The sequence below is a fragment of the Hippopotamus amphibius genome, chromosome 2 (genome assembly GCF_030028045.1).
Source record: "Hippopotamus amphibius kiboko isolate mHipAmp2 chromosome 2, mHipAmp2.hap2, whole genome shotgun sequence".
NCBI lineage: Eukaryota > Metazoa > Chordata > Mammalia > Artiodactyla > Hippopotamidae > Hippopotamus > Hippopotamus amphibius.
In genome coordinates, this window is record NC_080187.1 from 228,229,363 (window position 1) to 228,248,573 (window position 19,211).

Here is a 19,211-nt window from a genome sequence, read left to right on the forward strand (position 1 = left end):
ACTGCCTAACCTCTACTGATTCCCAGACAAGCAGGCAGGCTCCTTCCTTCCCTGTGACAAGGTGAGCGTTATGAGTATTTATGTTATAGACGTCACAACGGAAGCAGAGGTGGTAAGTATCTTTTCCACGTCACACAGCAATGACAGAGGGGATTCAAACCTAGATCTATTTGATTCCACATTTTTGCCTCTATATGCTTCCTCACTTTAAAATTACACAGCCTAAATTTTTACAAATAAATTTTATTTTGCCATCATTTCAGACTTTCAGAAAAGTTATAATACAGTGAATTCCTGAATAGCCTTCATGCAGATTCCACAAATGTTAACATTTACTACTTCTGCTTTATCCTTCTCTCTCTACACACATTTTTTTTTCGTTTTCTGAACTGTTTATTTACGAGCGTGAAACCCCTTTATTGCTAAATATTTGTGTGCATTTCTTAAAAAAGAAAAAAAAGGTCTTACCACAGAACAATGATCAAAATCAGAATATTAACACTGAAACAATACTATTATCTAATACCTTGATTTTACTGAGATTATCAATTGTCCCAGTATTGTCCTTTTACATAAAAGAAAATGCCAAATTATGGTTGCAAGCAGTTGTGATGTTGCTTTAGTCCCCTTTAATCAGGAACTGTTCCTGTATACTCTTAAATTCTAATGCCTTAAACCAAAATGACTTACCTATTTAGGTTGTTACACTAAAAACTATAGGTATACTACCTATACTATTTAGTCTCTAAGTTGTAATTTTAAAGTAAAAAGCCCTCAGTTCACAGATCATAAAGATCCTTTCCAATATATATTTTCCAGTATATATTTTGTTGGAGATGTATATAAAAATTCAGAAATGTTACCTTTTGTATCAGGATGTATCCAGGATGTTGCACAATTAATTTTCAAAGGGCAGCCATCAAACACTTTGGAAAAACATGCTCCCATCTTATTTATAAAGAAAGAGATGTTGACTTACTTGACTAGAAAATTTTATATATTCTTAGAAAATAGCTAAGATTATTATGAAATACTAAACTGACTTTTATTTGCATATAATTATGGTCTCATTACAAAACAAAATTCATATTTTGATATAATTTAACCCCTTTTATCAAGAGAGGCTCATACCCCTTCCTTGTGTAATCCATTATTTTAGAGCAAAAATATCAAATTTATCACAACATCTACACAGTCAATGATACAGTCTAGGAATTTTAAATCACTACTTATCTTTAGGACTAACATTTAATAATGTGAAACAATGAATGATTTTACTGGGTAACATCATAGAGATTGTAACTGGAGTATACCTCCATAATACTGATAAGAGACAAAAAGACTAATATTACACTAAACTTTTACTGCATAAAAAGGCACAATTTATAAGGCACCCATTCACATGACTGGCCGAACTACCTTCGATAAGTTTCACTGAAGGACCACAGAATAAGTGTTAACAGAAGCTTCCCTGCTCCTTTTCCCTGTGTATATAGTTCAATGTAAAAATGCCTTCAGGGGTAGAAAGATTTTTAACCCACATAATGAAGAGGACACAGTACGATTAATATCATCACATTAAAATTAAATTGGCCTTTGTAGGCTAATCAGAGAACCCAACTGTCCGTATTTATAAAAAGTGAAATTCACCCAATTCTAACTCACTCAAACTAGGGTACATGATCTGATTCATGGTATATTCAAATGCATTTCATGCCTTTGTATTTTATGAATCCTTCCTTTCAATGGCTCAAGGTACTTGACAGCAAATAAACCATCTTCTGCTGCTTCTAAAGAGAGAAACATTGGCAAATGGTTCATACAAAAATATTCCTTACCAGCACTTTTGGGGTGGGTGGGAGGCCATTGATTACTGGTTTCTGTGGGAAAAACAATTTTTAATACTTTAAGACCTCTTAAAGCCTTAAAAAAAACTTCGTACATGTTAGGAATCCAGTTATTCAAATTCTTTAATTAAACAGATTATGCCCCTTATATGAGAAATACAGTATTAGTTACCACTGACCACCAAGTTCCCGTTATACCTACAGGGAAATCTCGCTTGTCCTTCTTTCGTGGTAACTGTGGTGCTTGCGCTGATCCTTCTGTGTTTTCACTCATCAGTTTTGAAATACCATCACCATTTCCTAAAGAGAATCATGGTTAAAAGTTGAATGACCACAACTTCCTTGAAAAATAATGTCCCCTCCCCCCAATACTTGTTTTCTATTTGGCTGATCCCTTATTGGGAAATATTCTCTACTGTCAGATGAGTTAAAGTATCTTCGGTGCCTTTCTCTAGATCCTGTAGAGGTAGCACTGCATCTACAGCAGTGGTCTTAATCCATGAAGATAACGAATGTCTTTCCATATTGCGAGAAAAATGAAATCTGACTTACTAATGCTGATATTCAAGGCCTTTCATAATTTAACTTCAATCTACCTTTTATATTCCTATCTCCCGTTACATACCCTTCAAAAGCTCACACTTGTACCACACTAGACTGTACTTCCAACAAAAGTCAGATTTTCCTGCCACAGTGCATGTTTTCACTCTTTCTTGTTCTCTAACAGTGCCTCTCGGGACTGCCTGCACCTGTTGAAGACTCACCATGCCCTGTAACAGTCTGCAAGGGCCTACCTCCCCTACTCCCTACCCTTAACTCCCACAGGGACCTCCTGCATCTTGTTAGCTACAGCTACTTACTGCAGGAGACACACAAGATGTCTCATCTGATGTTATGTGCACATGGGTATAACTTTTGCCACAGACCCTGAACTTCCAGAGGGCAGGGTCGTCCATTCATCTTTCTGGATCCCATAATATTCAGTAAGGGATCAAATCAGGGTTGAATTGGATTGAATCTATTTATAGTCTATCCATGTGGAATTTTAAAGAACCTTCACAAAGCTTTAAACAGTAATAAGACTGACTAAAGAAAAGAGACTTTCTTTAAAATACGAACAAAATGGCTTTCTTCTCAGTTTTCACTTTGACTGACTTACCGAGATCACAGTATCTAGCCGTATGCACTCCGGGGCTGCTGACGCTGCCAGCCACACCAAGAGGGGAAGTCTCCGCTACAGGAGCACAACTTGGGCTACTCTGTCTTCTGAGAACCTGCGGAGCTCTGTTCTCTGAGTCAGGACAACGTTTTACAGTTGATGATTTTTCTTCATCTGGGAGGCTGTCTTCAGGGTAATTGTTTATCCTTGGCTAGTTGATAATAAGACACAAAGGTACGTTAATAAGTTTGGACATAAAACATTAACACTGTTATTATTATGCATCAGAGACGTCAGGGGGAGGAGAGTACGCCGTTTCTTCCTTCTCCTACACAGTTCCACTCACAGGGCAGGTAAGCAAGGCAAGCAAGAGCTGAGTTACTGTCTCACCACAGCTGCGAACTTGCCCTGTGACTTTTAATCAGTCCTAATCCCACACTGATAACGTGTTTATAACCACTAAAATCAGATACACAATCCATGAAATATTTAATAACTAGAAACAAGCAAGGAAAATGACTTAATGAAGTACGACTCTAGCGAAATGTCCAACAGTAAATGAGGACTGTAAATGATGACCTCTTCTCCTCTCCATGTGGGTCAAGTATTTTCTCAAATGAGTAAAGACGTATCTTTGCCTTTCTCTAATAGCTATAAAAATATCATATTTCTCATGAAATCTTCTTTAATATATTTTTTACCTCATCATAATATGCTCTTGAAGAAAACTGTACCTAAAATATATTTAAGAGAATTTTGAACAAATTCAATAAAGTTATTTTTAAAATTTATTTTATTATTTAAACAAGGATTTACTGTTGAAAATCTTTAAGTAGCTCACCTTAGGAGGTAGGGGAGGTGGTACTGCACGTTTTGAGGTTGATCTAATGCAGAGAGAAAGACTCAATTTAGACAGTGATAAATGACCGTAACATAAAGCAAAGAGAGCAGTCAATGTGCATTAAAATCTGCCTCTATTCAGGGGTATAAAAGACAATTAGATCATGGTACAGAGTGTTTTTAAAACCTATAAGAAGACCTAAGATATATTTCTGTCAAACTGTATTAGTATGACTATAAAATAGATTTTTTATAAAGTGAATAGTCTTTTTTACTTTATGGTTATGCTTTGCTGCATTTAATACGTAATAAAAACTAAATTAAACTTAGCAGTAAAAAAGAGATTCAGAATTTTAGAGTTGGAGTGCACAGTGAATCATTGATTCAAATGGCTGTATCATCAAACCCTTTGTTACTTCAAGTGGTGTCCACAGATCAGCAACACTGGTATCACCTGGAAATTTTTTTTTCCTTCTGGCAGCACCATGCAGCTTGCAGGATCTTAGTTCCCTGACTAGGCATTGAATCCGGGCCCTCAGCAGTGAAAGCGCAGAGTCCTAACCACTGGACCTCCAGGGAATTCCCATGAAAACTTTTAAAAATGCACCCTCTAGACCTACTTAATCAGAAGCTGTATTTTACCAAAATTTCCAGTGATCCTCCAGGCACATCAAAACTTGAGAATCACTGATCTAGCCCACTGGTTCCAAACATTTATCCACAGTCATTGCAATCATTGGGAAGCTTTCAGCATTCTTAGATTCCAAAGACTGTATTCTATAGCAGGAGTGGGAAAACTCTTTCTATAAAGGGTTAGACAGTAAATATTGTAGGCTTTATGAATCGTATAGTGGTCACAACGACTTAACTCTTTTGTTGTAATGAAAGCAGCCATAGGTAACATATAAACTAATCAGCATGGCTGTGTTCCACCTAATCTTCATTTATGAACTACAATTTAAATTTCATATAATTTTCATGTGTAACAGAATTACACTCTTTTTTTTAAAATTTTTTATTTATTTATTATTTTTTGGGGGGTACAGCAAGTTCAATCATCTGTTTTTATACACATATCCCCATATTCCCTCCCTTCCTTGACTCCCCCCGCCTCAAGTCCCCCCCACCCTCCCCGCCCCAGTCCTCTAAGACATCTTCCATCCTCGAGTTGGATTCCCTTTGTTATACAACAACTTCCCACTGACTATTTTACAGTTGGTAGTATATATATGTCTGTGCTACTCTCTCGCTTCGTCTCAGCTTCCCCTTCACCCCCCGCCCCCTCCCAAACCTCGAGTTCTCCAGTCCATTCTCTGCATCTGCGTCCTTGTTCTTGTCACTGAGTTCATCAGTACCATTTTTAGATTCTGTATATGTGAGTTAGCATACAATATTTGTCTTTCTCTTTCTGACTTACTTCACTCTGTATGACAGACTGTAGGTCTATCCACCTCATTACATATAGCTCCATCTCATCCCTTTTTATAGCTGAGTAATATTCCATTGTGTATATATGCCACATCTTCTGTATCCATTCATTTGTTGATGGGCATTTAGGTTGCTTCCATGTCCTGGCTATTGTCAATAGTGCTGCAGTAAACATTATGGTACATGTTTCTTTTGGGATTATGGTTTTCTTTGGGTATATGCCCAGGAGTGGGATGACTGGATCATATGGTAGTTCTATTTGTAGTTTTTTAAGGAACCTCCAAATTGTTTTCCATAGTGGCCGTACCAACTTACATTCCCACCAACAGTGCAGGAGGGTTCCCTTTTCTCCACACCCTCTCCAACATCTGTTGTTTCCAGATTTTGTGATGATGGCCATTCTGATCGGTGTGAGGTGATACCTCATTGTGGCTTTGACTTGCATTTCTCTGATGATGAGTGATGTTGAGCATCTTTTCATGTGTTTGTTGGCCATCTGTATGTCTTCTTTGGAGAAATGTCTATTTAGGTCTTCTGCCCATTTGTGGATTGGGTTATTTGCTTTTTTGGTATTAAGCTTCACGAGCTGCTTGTATATTTTGGAGGTTAATTCTTTGTCCGTTGTTTCATAGGCAATTATTTTTTCCCATTCTGAGGGTTGCCTTTTAGTCTTGTGTATGGTTTCTTTCGCTGTGCAAAAGCCTTTAAGTTTCATGAGGTCCCATTTGTTTATTCTTGATTTTATTTCCATGATTCTAGGAGGTGGGTCAAAAAGGATCTTGCTTTGATGGATGTCATAGAGTGTTCTGCCTATGTTTTCCTCTAGGAGTTTTATAGTGTCTGGCCTTATATGTAGGTCTTTAATCCATTTGGAGTTTATTTTTGTGTATGGTGTTAGGAAGTGTTCTCATTTCATTCTTTTACATGTTGCTGTCCAATTTTCCCAGCACCACTTATTGAGGAGGCTGTCTTTTTTCCATTGTATACTCGTGCCTCCTTTGTCAAAGATAAGGTGCCCATATGTGTTTGGGCTTACTTCTGAGTTCTCTATTCTACAGAATTACACTCTTTTGATTTTTTTCACCAATAAAAAATGTAAATATCATTCTAGTTTGTGGGATGTATTAAAAAATAGGCATTGGGCCAGGTTTGGCTTATAGGCCATACTTTGCCAACCCTAGATCTACAGGCCTAATGTGGGGGTCCAGGAATCTGTATTTCCGAAGAGTTCTCTAGGCACTGCAATCCACTAATTGGTTTGGAACAACTCATCTAGGTCAGCCCTGTCACTTAATTGTTGAGGAAAGACAGCTCTAGAATATGAAGTAAGCACACTGCAGAGATGGAACTGGGGCTTTCTGATTCCTACTATAGTATTTTATCCCATGACATTATGTAGCTCACCTTTCAGTATACTAACATTACACATACTATGTTTTGATTTAAAGAACAAAACCCCAAAGCCTTAATGATCAATACATGATGCCTTCTGGCAATTAAAAAAAATCAGAAGCTTTTCACTGACAAGAGACATAGTACAAGTTTTATAAGAATAAAAATTAAAGCTTATTAGAATAAATCACTCCCCACCAAATACTGTTCTTATATAATCAAGTAAAATAAAGTTAGAAAAACAACTTACTTGCCAGTATTTGCACCATCAACAAAAGGATTCCACCGTAACAGGAAGTTTGAGTCTGATGACACTCCCTGCGAAGGTAAAAAAAGAGTTTAAAATGTTACCTTATAACAGGCATCAATCATTTTATTTGACTCAAGAAAATACTTATTGTCATGATTATTAATCATCTTGACTTTTAATTGTTTAATCTCTAGCTACATTTGCTGTCATTTGACATATTTACATCAATAACTCATTATTAGTTGACTTAAACTTAAGAAAATCTATAAACATACTTATAGCTTAAAATGTGACAAGCCCTCTTTACCAAAATGCTAGTATATTCCAAAGCAAAACAGAAAAATGTTAACTTTGAATTACGTGCATCACTACTCCATTAGCAAGTAGAACCAAACATTGTATTATTCAATTATCTTTAATTTAGTGGTACCATATTTTTTCTGACTAGCATGGAAATTGAGAATTTACTGTCCAGCAATACATGCAGCAGGAAGAACACCATATCCAAGTGTTAACAGAAGACAACTGTTCTAAAAACTATACTTTACTAAGTAGATATTAGGACAACATTTAGGCTGACTCTAATAATATCTTGTTCTGTCTATTGTTCTTTCTTTTCAGATAAGGAAAGTTAACCAAATAGTAATCTCAAAATAAGAGCAAAGGTTAAAAAAAAGTAGCTATATTAACAAATAAATATTAAAAACAGTAAGGCAATGCAAAATTGTACTACAAACCTAACAGAATCAGTAAGTAAAAAGATCCTGAGAGCTTCAAGCTGAGCATCAAATTCCATATATTGAATAAATTTATGTGAATTCTTCAAAAGACTCAGAACTGTCAAAATGTATGGTTACAATGGTATATTACACACTGTACCTTAGTCAAAACACACCTAACTATAAGCTTTCTCAAACTTTAATGTGTGAAATACATGATCAAAATTAATGCTCTGAAGAGTATATTACTTTGTTCTTTAGTCAAAGTACACCTAACTAGAAGTTTTCTCAAATTTTAATGTGTAAAATACTTTAAAAGTCGTAATTCCTACCATTTCATCCCGTGCTTCTGTTTCTTTTCTCAGAGGAGGTTCAAATTGTAACTTGTCAACTGTAAAATATAACAGATATTCACAAATTCTATCTTAAAGGATCAACCTTGGAGCTGTGATGAGCAGCATGTGCACTGGGGAGGGGGGAGGGAGCCAGGAGACGAGAAAAAAGAGGAAAAGACAAAAACTCTTAATTTTTTACTACCAGAGTGCCCCTTCCGTTAGGCTCACCAAAATAAAGTAAGAGTTTGGTATCTTCCCAACAATTCTACTTAATTCTTGGTTGGAATCAGGAAATTAAACAGCAATTTTGAATATAAGAGATTTTTAAAAATTAATTAAAAGTAGGTGACTAAGCAAACACTTCAAGAATGTTTCTATCTAGGTTACAGACTGTTCTGAGATTAATTTAAACTACAACTTTATGGCAGGATGAATCCCCCCAAATCACCTATAATTATCTAAAAAGAACAAATATTTGTCAAATTAAATATTACTATGGCATTCAGGAATCCAATATTACATTTTGCTAACTGTTTTTTATTTTGCCTAATCACACCAATTTTAGAATTATTCCTAATAGTCCAAGAGTAACTTCTTTAAATATTCTATAAATTAAAGGATGGCTTATTATCTACTCATAAAGTACACAGAATTTTAAAATTCTAAAATATGTGACTAAAAGACCAAAAAATTAAAATATACACACTTGCATCATAGAGATTCAAGTTTCCTAAAGACAATGTTGGTAAACAAAATACACTAAAAAAAAAGCACTTTCAAAAAGGATCCAGTTGTCTTTATCCCTAAAAACAAAATTTGTAAAGCAATATAGAGTACTTATATAATTCATTACACTAAACAAAAACATTTGTCATAAAACTTTCAATGAAAGATATTCCATAAAATATAGTATTTACTTTTCAAATATAATGTAAAATAAAAAGGAATTGTTTATTAATGACTTACTTCTTAACATAATTTAAAAACACCTTAATTCAAGAGCCATGACTATAATTCACGAGGAACCACGTCCTCATTTGAGACATAGATGAGTTAAAGATTTTTTTGGGGGGGGGTTACAACTAGAAATACTGGCAAGCAGGTCTAGAGATGAAGGCATACATATGGAAAGGAAAGAAAGAAAATATCACTTTCAATAAGAATTATGTAATTAGCAAATTTTAAGACTTAAAAAATTACTAGAGAAAATGAGTTCATAAATTTCAATTAAACACATAGTAAAATATCACTGCATCTACCCATACCAGTATCAGTGATTGAAAATAAAATTTTCAATTTCATTTCTTTTATAACAGCATAAACATTTAGGATGTTTTACGTTAACATGTAAGAAAAGTATTCCGTAAAAAAAAATCAAATTCCTGATGACAAGTCTAAAATTACTATAGCCATGACTTATAGCAAAGAATGCTAGAGTCTCCAATATCATTGCTCTGTGTGGAAGAAAGGACTCCAAGTTGTTTTGTTTTGCTTTAAAGAAAATCCTGGCAGTATCTTTGGGTGTGTCTTTGGCCTATAAAGATACAAAGATGGGGAGGTCTTCTATTTTACATCCTCGTTTATCTCCAAAAGATGTTACTAATTATAGGCATAATAATTATAGGTATAATAAGTAACAGGAATTAGACTTATTCTTCTGCTATAAACAACTACAACAATGTAACAGAAATATGTGTGTGCATACAAGCTGTATGAAGCAATGATTTTGAGGCAACAGATTAACAGACATCATAGGACTGTAATCCTTGAAAGATGGTGTTAAAATCCCCACTCACCCTGGCCTTCTTCATGGGGGTACTTTCCAGGAAAGTAGAACCCAAAGAGAGAGTTTTACTGGGTGCAGGAAACAAAGACTGTAGTTTGGGGCTACTTAGGCAGTGGGAATTTGAAGGGCAGAGTACCAGAAATGAGAAAACTATGTAAAGAAGGAGCTCTAAAAATATGCCAAGAGGTCTCCTTAGAGAAGTCTTTAGTTGCATACTAAATTGCCCACAAGCAAAGCAAGACTATGCAACGTATGTCAGAAAACAGCTAACACAGTGCTGTGAGCTAAATGCAAGTTCTAGGGATTACACACTACCAGGAAAGAAATGAGTTTCCACCCAGAGGAAAGACTTCACTAAATATTGTAGTAAAACCTGACATAGGCCTTGACCGAATCGAGATAACCTACCAGGTAATTTAAGTTTTAAACACTCTCTAAAATAAAGAGGTCAAAATTCAGACACTCAATGTTGTATCACAACATCAAAGATGAAATAAAAAATGACTAGAGAAGTAGAAAAAAACATAACCAGTTTTAAAAAAAATACAGACTCAGATGACACAGATGTTGAAATTAGCACACAAGGACTTTAAAACATCTATTATAAATATATTAGAGGATTTAAGAGAAAAGATGGACACGATAAGTAAACAGATGGAAATTCTCAGTAAAGAGATAAAAACTATATATGTACGTGTACTATATATGTATCCACCCATCCATTTATCTATTTTTCCATCGATCGATTGATCGATTGATCTACCTACCTACCTATATCATTGAAAGTCTAGATCCAGAAAATACAATATCTGAAATAATATTCACTGATAGGCTTAAACAGCGCACTGAACACTAGAGAAAAAAAGATTAATGAACTTAAAATTAGGGCAACAGAAACTAAACTGAAGTATAGAAAATAAAAACACCTTATGTGTGTTTATCAGGGGCAGGGAGAACAGAGCCTCAGTGACCTGTGAAACAACATTAAGTGGTCCAACATGTAACTGGAGGAGAAGAGAGAATCTGGTGCAGAAAAATTAAAGAAACAGTGGCCCCAATTTTCCAAATTTGATGAAAAATATCAACTCATAGATTTAAGAAACTCAATAAACACCAAACAGAACAAACAAAAAGAAAAATACACCTAGGCACATCACAGTCAAATTGTTAACAAAACAACAAACAAAAAATCTACAAAAGTTTCATGGTTTAGTACCTATTAAGAATCCAACTGAATCACTTGAATATTTTCTATTTTGTGCCTTTAAAAAAAATCTGAACAGATGCCATGCTGGGTTGCAAACTGCAGCAACCCAATTTAATAACTGGTATTAAAAAACACCAACGTAGAGGAACATATGGGCATGCTATACTTGAGACAATTTTTTATAAATCGTTTTCCTGATAACAAATGCTCTTGTTTTGCTTATCGTATGTCTATTTCCAGGATGGATCAAAGGTTGCTTTAAAAGGCTCAGCTTTAACAATGGCCAAAGAATGTTGCTTGAGTTTGTGTTCCCTACCTGGGAAAACTCTAATTACTTCTCTAGTAAACACTCACTTCTCTAGCACTGTTACTAAGGAGATTTGTGAGACAATGCATCTTCTTCAAAAATCTCTATCATCTATATCATCCCTAGTCTTCACAGAATAAAAATGACATGTGGAATTTTCAAACTTAAGCTGGGTAAACATTTAGAAATTTTTAGATCCCCTTAGCCTAAAGTGGGTTTTGTTTGTTGGTTTGGCTTGAATGGAAGTGAGGTGAATTCCTTCAGGGGCCCATTAACTCTCTCCCAATGAACCCCAAACGGAGTACCTTATACATCCTGGAATGCTGCCCCAACTCCAGTTTCTACATTATTGCAGACCAACGTAGCTGAGGCTTTTTTTTTCTTTTTTGCTGGAAGAAGCTGCCCTTTAACGGAGTGGCACAGACAACAGAGCTCTCAGCCAGAAGCCAGAGGACCTGCCAGCCAGCATGACGTGGCAGAGTTTTGCAGTAACTATAGATTCAGGTGATGGGCATAGGTGAAGAAGGGGTGGGCATCCAGCCAGAGTACACAGCTTTGTACTCAAACATGTCCAAGAAATGTTTCCTCTGAAATAACCTCAGAACTCAGAAAGTGCCTCCTGGAAAACTCCCTAAGCTGAATAAATAGGATGTTGCCAGGTACTGTTACCAGCCAACACGGTAGCAGACCAGGGTGATGATCCTTACGTTCATGTCTCCTACCGACAGAGACATGGGCCAGTGTTAAGTCAGTGCAAGACTGTCTCAGGGGGACAGCTCAACCCGGAGATGACAAAGAATCTTCAGAAGTAGACGACTGCAAAAAGAAGACAGTTTTCTACACAAGTCTGTTGAATCAAGCTGATGACAACATGAAATGAGTCATCTGCCCAAGACCTATGGGACAAGATGACCGAAGATACTGATTGCCATCCTTTAATGTACATATTATAGCTCTTTAGCTATATTTTTTCTTCCTCTCTGCCAGCTGAAGGTATTGGATTGTTGACAGACACTTGTTACCTCTTAATTATGACATCCATAGAGTCTTTATTCTTAACACTGCTCTGTGTAGCCTTAGTCAGTCCTCGCTAGGAGTCCAAATACCTGGCTAAAATTTATTTGAGTCAGCTGAAATCAAACACTAAAACCTACCGTTGGACAGTCATTTTCTTTGTTGATACCTCTCATATCCCTTTGGTGCCAATTCTTTGTAATTAGTTGGTTTCCTAGGTAACTGTGAAACGGAGCAGGACCCTACAGGGCTCCTGGGCACGGAAGCCTTTCTGTTCCCCATCTCTTGATTCCAGCCTCCATGACCTTCCCTGAGTTCCAAACTGCTATTCCAGGAAGGGAAGGGATGCAAAGACAAGGGAAGGGCAGCCAGGAAACAACAGTGCTGCCTTGGGGCAGGGTCCGGGTTCCACCTCGTAACAACGTCTTTAAGCTCTTTTAAGAGGTCAGCATTCCTCATAGCAGAGAAAGACCACCTGAGGCTACATTAAAGGAACCAGAGAAGCTCATCAAGAAGACTACCTGAGACCAGATCAGAGGACTGGAGGCCCTGCACACACTCTAATTTTATCAGCAACCCTACCCTTGAACCGTTGCTATAAAACTCCTCATCAAATCCTTCCAGGTTGGGACACACAGTTTTTTTGGGCAGGAGCCCTCTTTGTCCCCCTTTGCCTGGCAAAGCAATAAAGCTGTTCTTTTCTATTTCACCCAAAACTCTGTCTGGAGATTTGATTTGACACCAGTGCACACAGGCTGAGCTTTCAGCATCAACTGGACTCAACCAAAAAGTGACTTTTCAGATGAAAAAAAAATTTTTTTAATAGGAAATTTAGGTAATACACCCATATCTGAACAAGAATGAGAAAGTAATCTGCCCTGCCATTCATCAGGCTGGGAGGACACACACACATCCAAAGGCAAAGTCAAGAAGAAACAATGCTTCTTCCAAGGACAGGCTGCCTATGTAAAGTGTCAGGTGCTGACACACTCTCTGAATTACCAATGCCATCGTACTGAGAAACATCATTCTCTCACATCACAGGCTGTCAGAAACTTTGCTTATGAAATCATATCCATTAAAATGAACCATTCTACTCCTGCCTAGAAGATTTAAGTCACTGACAGAGAGGAGCAGATACAGAGCTTTGAATAAAGGGTTTTCTGAATACAACATTCCAAAATTCCAAGGAAACAGGTCTCTGAGTCTATTTTTACAGTATAGACCCTTTCATACACATCCCTACTTTGCTTTAAGTTTTCACTTAAGGTTCACTTGAACACCACTTTTTCCAAAACCCCTCTAACTCTTCCTGTTAAAAGAGATGTTCCATGGTTCCTGTGGTATGTGTTCTCCCTCACTGCAAGGAATCAATAACTCTGACTTTGATAGACTATACATTTGTTCCTAGTGGTCTTAGATTAGGCTGGGATCATAATAATTCTTTATGTCCACTAAAAACACATTGTAAGGGTGATTATAGCAGTCACAATAGTCCCAAACTGGAAACAAATCAAATGCCCGTCAAGTAAAGAATGGATAAATTGTGGTATAATCATACCATGAAATATTACATTACAATGAAAACAATACACTATTACTGCTACACATAACACAAATGACTCTCATAGACATAATGTTGAAAAGAAACCAGGCAAAAAAGGTGCTTACTGGCTGATTCTATTTATCTGAAGATCAAGATCAGGTAAAAACCCATCTACAGTGACAGATCAGAAAAGTGATTAGCCTGGGCAGTGGGAGGGCAGGTGGTACAGGCAGATGGAAGGGTACTGATTGCTAAGGAGCATGAGCGGGCCTTCAGAGGTTCTGATAATGTTCTACACCTTGAAAGGGTGGTAGTTTCATGAGTGTATGTATACAAATTTAGAAATTCACTGTGCAGTACACTTAAGCATTTTACTATATGTAAGTTATCAGGTCAATTTACAAAACTGAAACAAAAAACTAAGAATAGAATTAACTAGGTGTGTATAAAATCTATTAAACAAAAACAAAACTATAAAACACTCCTGACGGACACGAAAGAAAACTTTGGAGAATTTAAAGATTGATCAACCAATAAAATGACCTTCGATTCTACCATCTTCTGTCTGGCACTTAAAGCACGCAGGGCTCACTCCACAAGGATATTAGTACTCTGGACCCTTATAAGAGAACAAAGTCTTGAGCCCTCTGAGGAAGCCTATTTTGATTAAGAAGGCGAAATATCATAAAGATGTCAACTCTCCCAAAGTTAGTGTACAAATTTATGAGATCTCAGTAAAAACACTGAGAGTTTTTTTAACTTGGTAAGCTGATTCTTACGTTTATGTGGGGAAAACACAACAGCAAAATATCATAACAATAAAAAAAAACAGCAACAGGTGTGTGTGTGTGTGTGTGTGCGCGTGTGTGGAGGGGTGAGGGAGAGGAGGAGGAAGATTAGTTCTAACACATTTTAATAGGTATTATAAAAACACAGTAATCAGAAGTATGCGACTGGCACAGGACTACGTATATTAATGCAACAGAACAGAATTTCCAGAAAAAGCCCTAAAATATGTGGCAATTTAGTACAGAATAAAGATGGCATATCAAATCTATTAGTGAAAATATTAAGTTTTTAATAAATAGCATTGAGGCAAATGGAATAGACTGAAACTGAAGTTGAATTCATATTTCATACCTTCTACCAAATAAGTTAATACCTTATATTAAAGATTTAAATATTAAAAAAAATGAAACTGTAAAAATACAAGAAACAATAGGAAAATCCTTTTATAACTTTAAAATCAGGAAGGCCTTACTAAATATGACACAAAAGACAAAAGCTATACCAGAAAAGATACACTTAGACTACAGTAACTGAATACTATACAGCTGCATAACACAAAGAAAACAGCTTTATAATAGAATCCTAACTTTGCTACTCTTCTGTCTGCTGTGTGAAGCTCAGAGCTCACTGGGGATTATATAAGAAGACAGCATAAAAACGTATCAGCAATCTGGGACTAACAAAGACAGAAAACCTTGAATTACTGATTTAACTATGAAAAGGTCTTACTGGAACAGCTGATATGGGAAGGACATTCTAACTCTCCATTGACCTAGATTTCCAAAGCTGTATCCAGAAAGCTAGAGATGTTTGGTTTCAAGAAAACAAAATGCTCATTTGCAATAATTCTAATTAGCCTAAATATATAATAAATTATCCTCCTCCATTATGGTTTATAATTTTTATTTATAGCTTATTTTAATGTCAACTACTTTAAATATCTTTTGAAACAATTATGCATTTAAGTCAATATACTCATACCTAAAAATTCTTTGCAAATCTGTTCTTCCAAATTAATGTGGCTAAAATGACAAATACTGTTAATATAAAATTTTTGTCAATGTTTAATTTATTGAATAAAAATCAATTTCCTCTTTTAAATATGAATTTTAGAAAATATTCACCTTAGTGTTAACATGACTTAAAAAACTTAAACCAATCCAAATGTTCAACAATAGGAACTCAATAAAAGAGGATAAAACCAGTAAACATAATGGTTACAAAGCCTAGGCTAATATGTGGAAAATACTTCTGACCTGTTAAGCAAAATTTTATGTATAGTATAAATTCAGTCATGTAAGCCTCTACATGAAAAACATGAGGGAAATTCAGCAAAATATTATCTGTGGGTGGGTGTAGGGTGATATGATTACAGGCAATGTTAATTTTCCACCTTTTTCCTCTTGCAAATTTTCTGCCATGGACATATATTACCTTTATAATTAGAAAATGAAAACTATTTAATTATAAACCAAGAGAATTCCATTATAAACCAGAAAAGCAACCTTTATTTCAGAGGCATCCTGTCATGTTAAAGTATGTAGCTGCAGTCAGTCTGAGATTTTATCATTCCAAAAAACTCCACAAGAACACCCAGCTCAACCCGCCAAAACCACCAATTGAAAATGTATACCAAACACATACAATTTATTTCTGAAGCTGTCCGTTCAGCTCTGGCATTCCTGTTTGTAGATCTAATGGTATGACGAATGATTGCATGGGGCTGTGAATATAAACATAATACATACACTTTAAAAAATTTCAAACTTTCTCCTTTTCATTAAATTATTATTTATTGACAAGCATGACTACCTACTAATAAAGTAAACTATAGGATAAATATTTTAAAAAATGAACACTAAGACACTTTTATTCATTTATTCCTTGTTTATACTGTATAAAATACTGAAGAAATGCAAAGAAAATCAGATGGAAATCTTATGTTCAAAAAGAGCATATAGTCTAGGAAGATAAGACACACAAACACTTATAAGATTAGAAAAGGATAAGTGGTATTCATTAAGACTATTAATTGCCCAGGGGAAGAAGAAATGACTTCCACCTGAAGGGGTAAAGAAATTCTTCATGACAGAGCTGTAATCTGATGTGAGGCCCTAAAGGACAAGTAAGCACTGAATGTGCAGCAAGGTGGGAAAAGCGTTTCAGCACAGAGAATAAGAACAAAGCGATGCAAGAAAGAAAGGAAACTGCGGAGTGTTTAGGGGAACTGGAGCTGGTTACTATCTGACCGCAGTGAACACTAAGTGAAGGGATGACAAAGCTGGAAAGACACACTTGAGGATGAGCCAGATCAACAGAAGCTCTGAATGTCAGGAGAGAGCTCTCAATTTTGCTTTCTGGCAAAAGAGTTTTTTGGAGATTTTACAGAAAGGGAGTGCCATTACAAGAGTCAGCTTTAAGAGTAACCTGATTAAGTATGTAAGAGGGTATGGAGGCGAGAAATACTGTATGGAGGGAGACCGAGTACGAGTATTACAGTAAACCAGGTGAGAAAGCTTACCACTTCCACTCTTTTCTATAAGCTCCTGGTCTTTGGGAACAATGCCTTCAGCTCAACCCCTCTACCAAATTTCTGATGACTCGTTCTCATTCACTGACGACTTGGACATTGGCTCACACGGCTTTTTCTCTACTTTAAGACCCATCACCATACCAAAGAACTTCGAAAGCCCACTGCTCTGGATTTAAGTTTCCTGACCTTACTTCTAAAGACATTCTACACACTTCAATGCACTCTAATACTACTAAGATCACATCCCAGACTCTGTCATTAGCTCTGATATATTAATTCACACAACACTCCAAACTTCTCCTCCTTTGAGTTTACTCTCTCATTTGCTCCAATAATTTTTAAGTGTTCACACTGAAATCTCAAGTCCACCAATCCATTACTTTCTCACTCTCTATTTGCATTTCTCTGACCTTCACTTTTCTTCCTATCCAGCTTAGATCTGGTGGCCCATAATTTCAAGCAATCTCTTGCTTATATTCTAAATTTGATTTGCCACCACATAACCCCCGCTATCCTTCTGTACGCTGGCGTACCAAAATGACAACCCTGGATGACTTAAACCAACTACCTTTGGTTAATATCTGGAGTACCAATCACTGCTGGAGGAAAATCACACATTGAAAATTAATCACATCTGAGGCTTCAACTTTGCCCACGAACACTTCTCTAGGCATTTAACCTATCCATTCTCCTCAATTACTATTTCACAGCTTCTTCACCACACTTTTCAAACCCATCTTCTCCACACTTTCAGGAGATGACGTTGCCACCTACCTCACAAAGAAAACAGAAATCAAACACAACTTCTAGCTATACTCTCAACTATCTTTCTAATGCAAGGAAAGAAGTACTTCTTTTCTTTTTTTGTTAAACACATACAGTTAAATGCACAATATTATGTTATTTCTGATATACTACAGAATTACTAGACATTTGTATACATTATGAGGTGATCACCACTGTAAGTGCAGTAACCATCTGTCCCTATACAAAATTAGTATCACTGACCATATTCCTTATGCTGTGTACAACAACCCTGTGACATCTATTATATAACTGGAGGTTTGTACCTCTCAATCCCCTTCACCTACTTTGCCCACACCCACAAGCCTTCCTTCTGGCAAACACCCGTTTCTTCTCCGTACCTGAGCCTGTTTTCTTTTGTTCTGCTTTTTAGATTTCACATATAAGTGAGAGCAAGTGGTATGTCTTTGACCTATTTCATGAGCATAATAGTTTCTAGATCCATCCAAGTTGTCAAAAATGGGAAGATTTCATTTTTAATGGCTAAGTAATATTCCACTGAATATATACACCATATCCTCTTTATCCATTAGTCTATCAATGGACATTTAAGTTTGTTTGCATATGCTGGCTACAGTGAATAATGTTGCAGTGAACACAGGGGTACATGTATCTTTTCAAATTAGTGTTTTTGTTTTTTCCAGGTAAATATCTAGAAGTGAAATTGCCAAATAATATGGCAGTGCCGTTTTTACTTTTTTGAGGAACCTCCATACTGGGTGCACCAATTTACAATTCCACTAACAATACACAAGGATTCCCTTTTCTCCACATCCTGGTCAACACTTAACTTCTTGTCTTCCTTTTTTTAAAAAAATAAATTTATTTATTTATTGGCTGTGTTGGATCTTCATTGCAGTGCGTGGGCTTCTCAGTGTGGTGGCTTCTCTTGCTGTGGAGCACGGGTTCTAGGCACGCAGGCTCAATAGTTGTGGCTCGCGGGCTCTAGAGCACAGGCTCAGCAGCTGTGGCTCACAGGCTTAGTTGCTCCACGGCATGTGGCATCTTCCTGGAGCAGGGATCGAACCCGTGTCCCCTGCATTGGCAGGCGGACTCTCAACTGCTGTGTCACCAGGGAAGTCCCGGTTGTCTTCTTAATGCTAGCCATTCTAACAAGTAGGAAGTGATATCTCACTGTGGTTTTGATTTGCATTTCCCTTATGATTAATGATGGTGAGCATTCTTCATGTGTCCACTGGCCATCTGTGTGTCCTCTTTGGAAAAAATGTCTATTCAGGTCGTCTGCCCACTTTTT

General features: G+C 36.4%; 1 protein-coding gene across 1 annotated transcript in view; it reads right to left on the reverse strand.

Annotated features, from left to right (window-relative positions):
• Positions 1-19,211, reverse strand: part of MAP4K5 (mitogen-activated protein kinase kinase kinase kinase 5) — a 115,979-nt gene that overhangs the window by 22,291 nt on the left and 74,477 nt on the right. Inside the window, exons 14-21 of the mRNA XM_057723801.1 lie at positions 16,264-16,342; positions 7,968-8,026; positions 6,917-6,984; positions 3,848-3,890; positions 3,007-3,217; positions 2,050-2,147; positions 1,839-1,880; positions 864-948 (exon numbers count right to left, since the gene is read on the reverse strand). Of these exons, the coding sequence (XP_057579784.1) occupies positions 864-948; positions 1,839-1,880; positions 2,050-2,147; positions 3,007-3,217; positions 3,848-3,890; positions 6,917-6,984; positions 7,968-8,026; positions 16,264-16,342 (685 nt within the window). The remainder of the gene's footprint in view (positions 1-863; positions 949-1,838; positions 1,881-2,049; positions 2,148-3,006; positions 3,218-3,847; positions 3,891-6,916; positions 6,985-7,967; positions 8,027-16,263; positions 16,343-19,211) is intronic.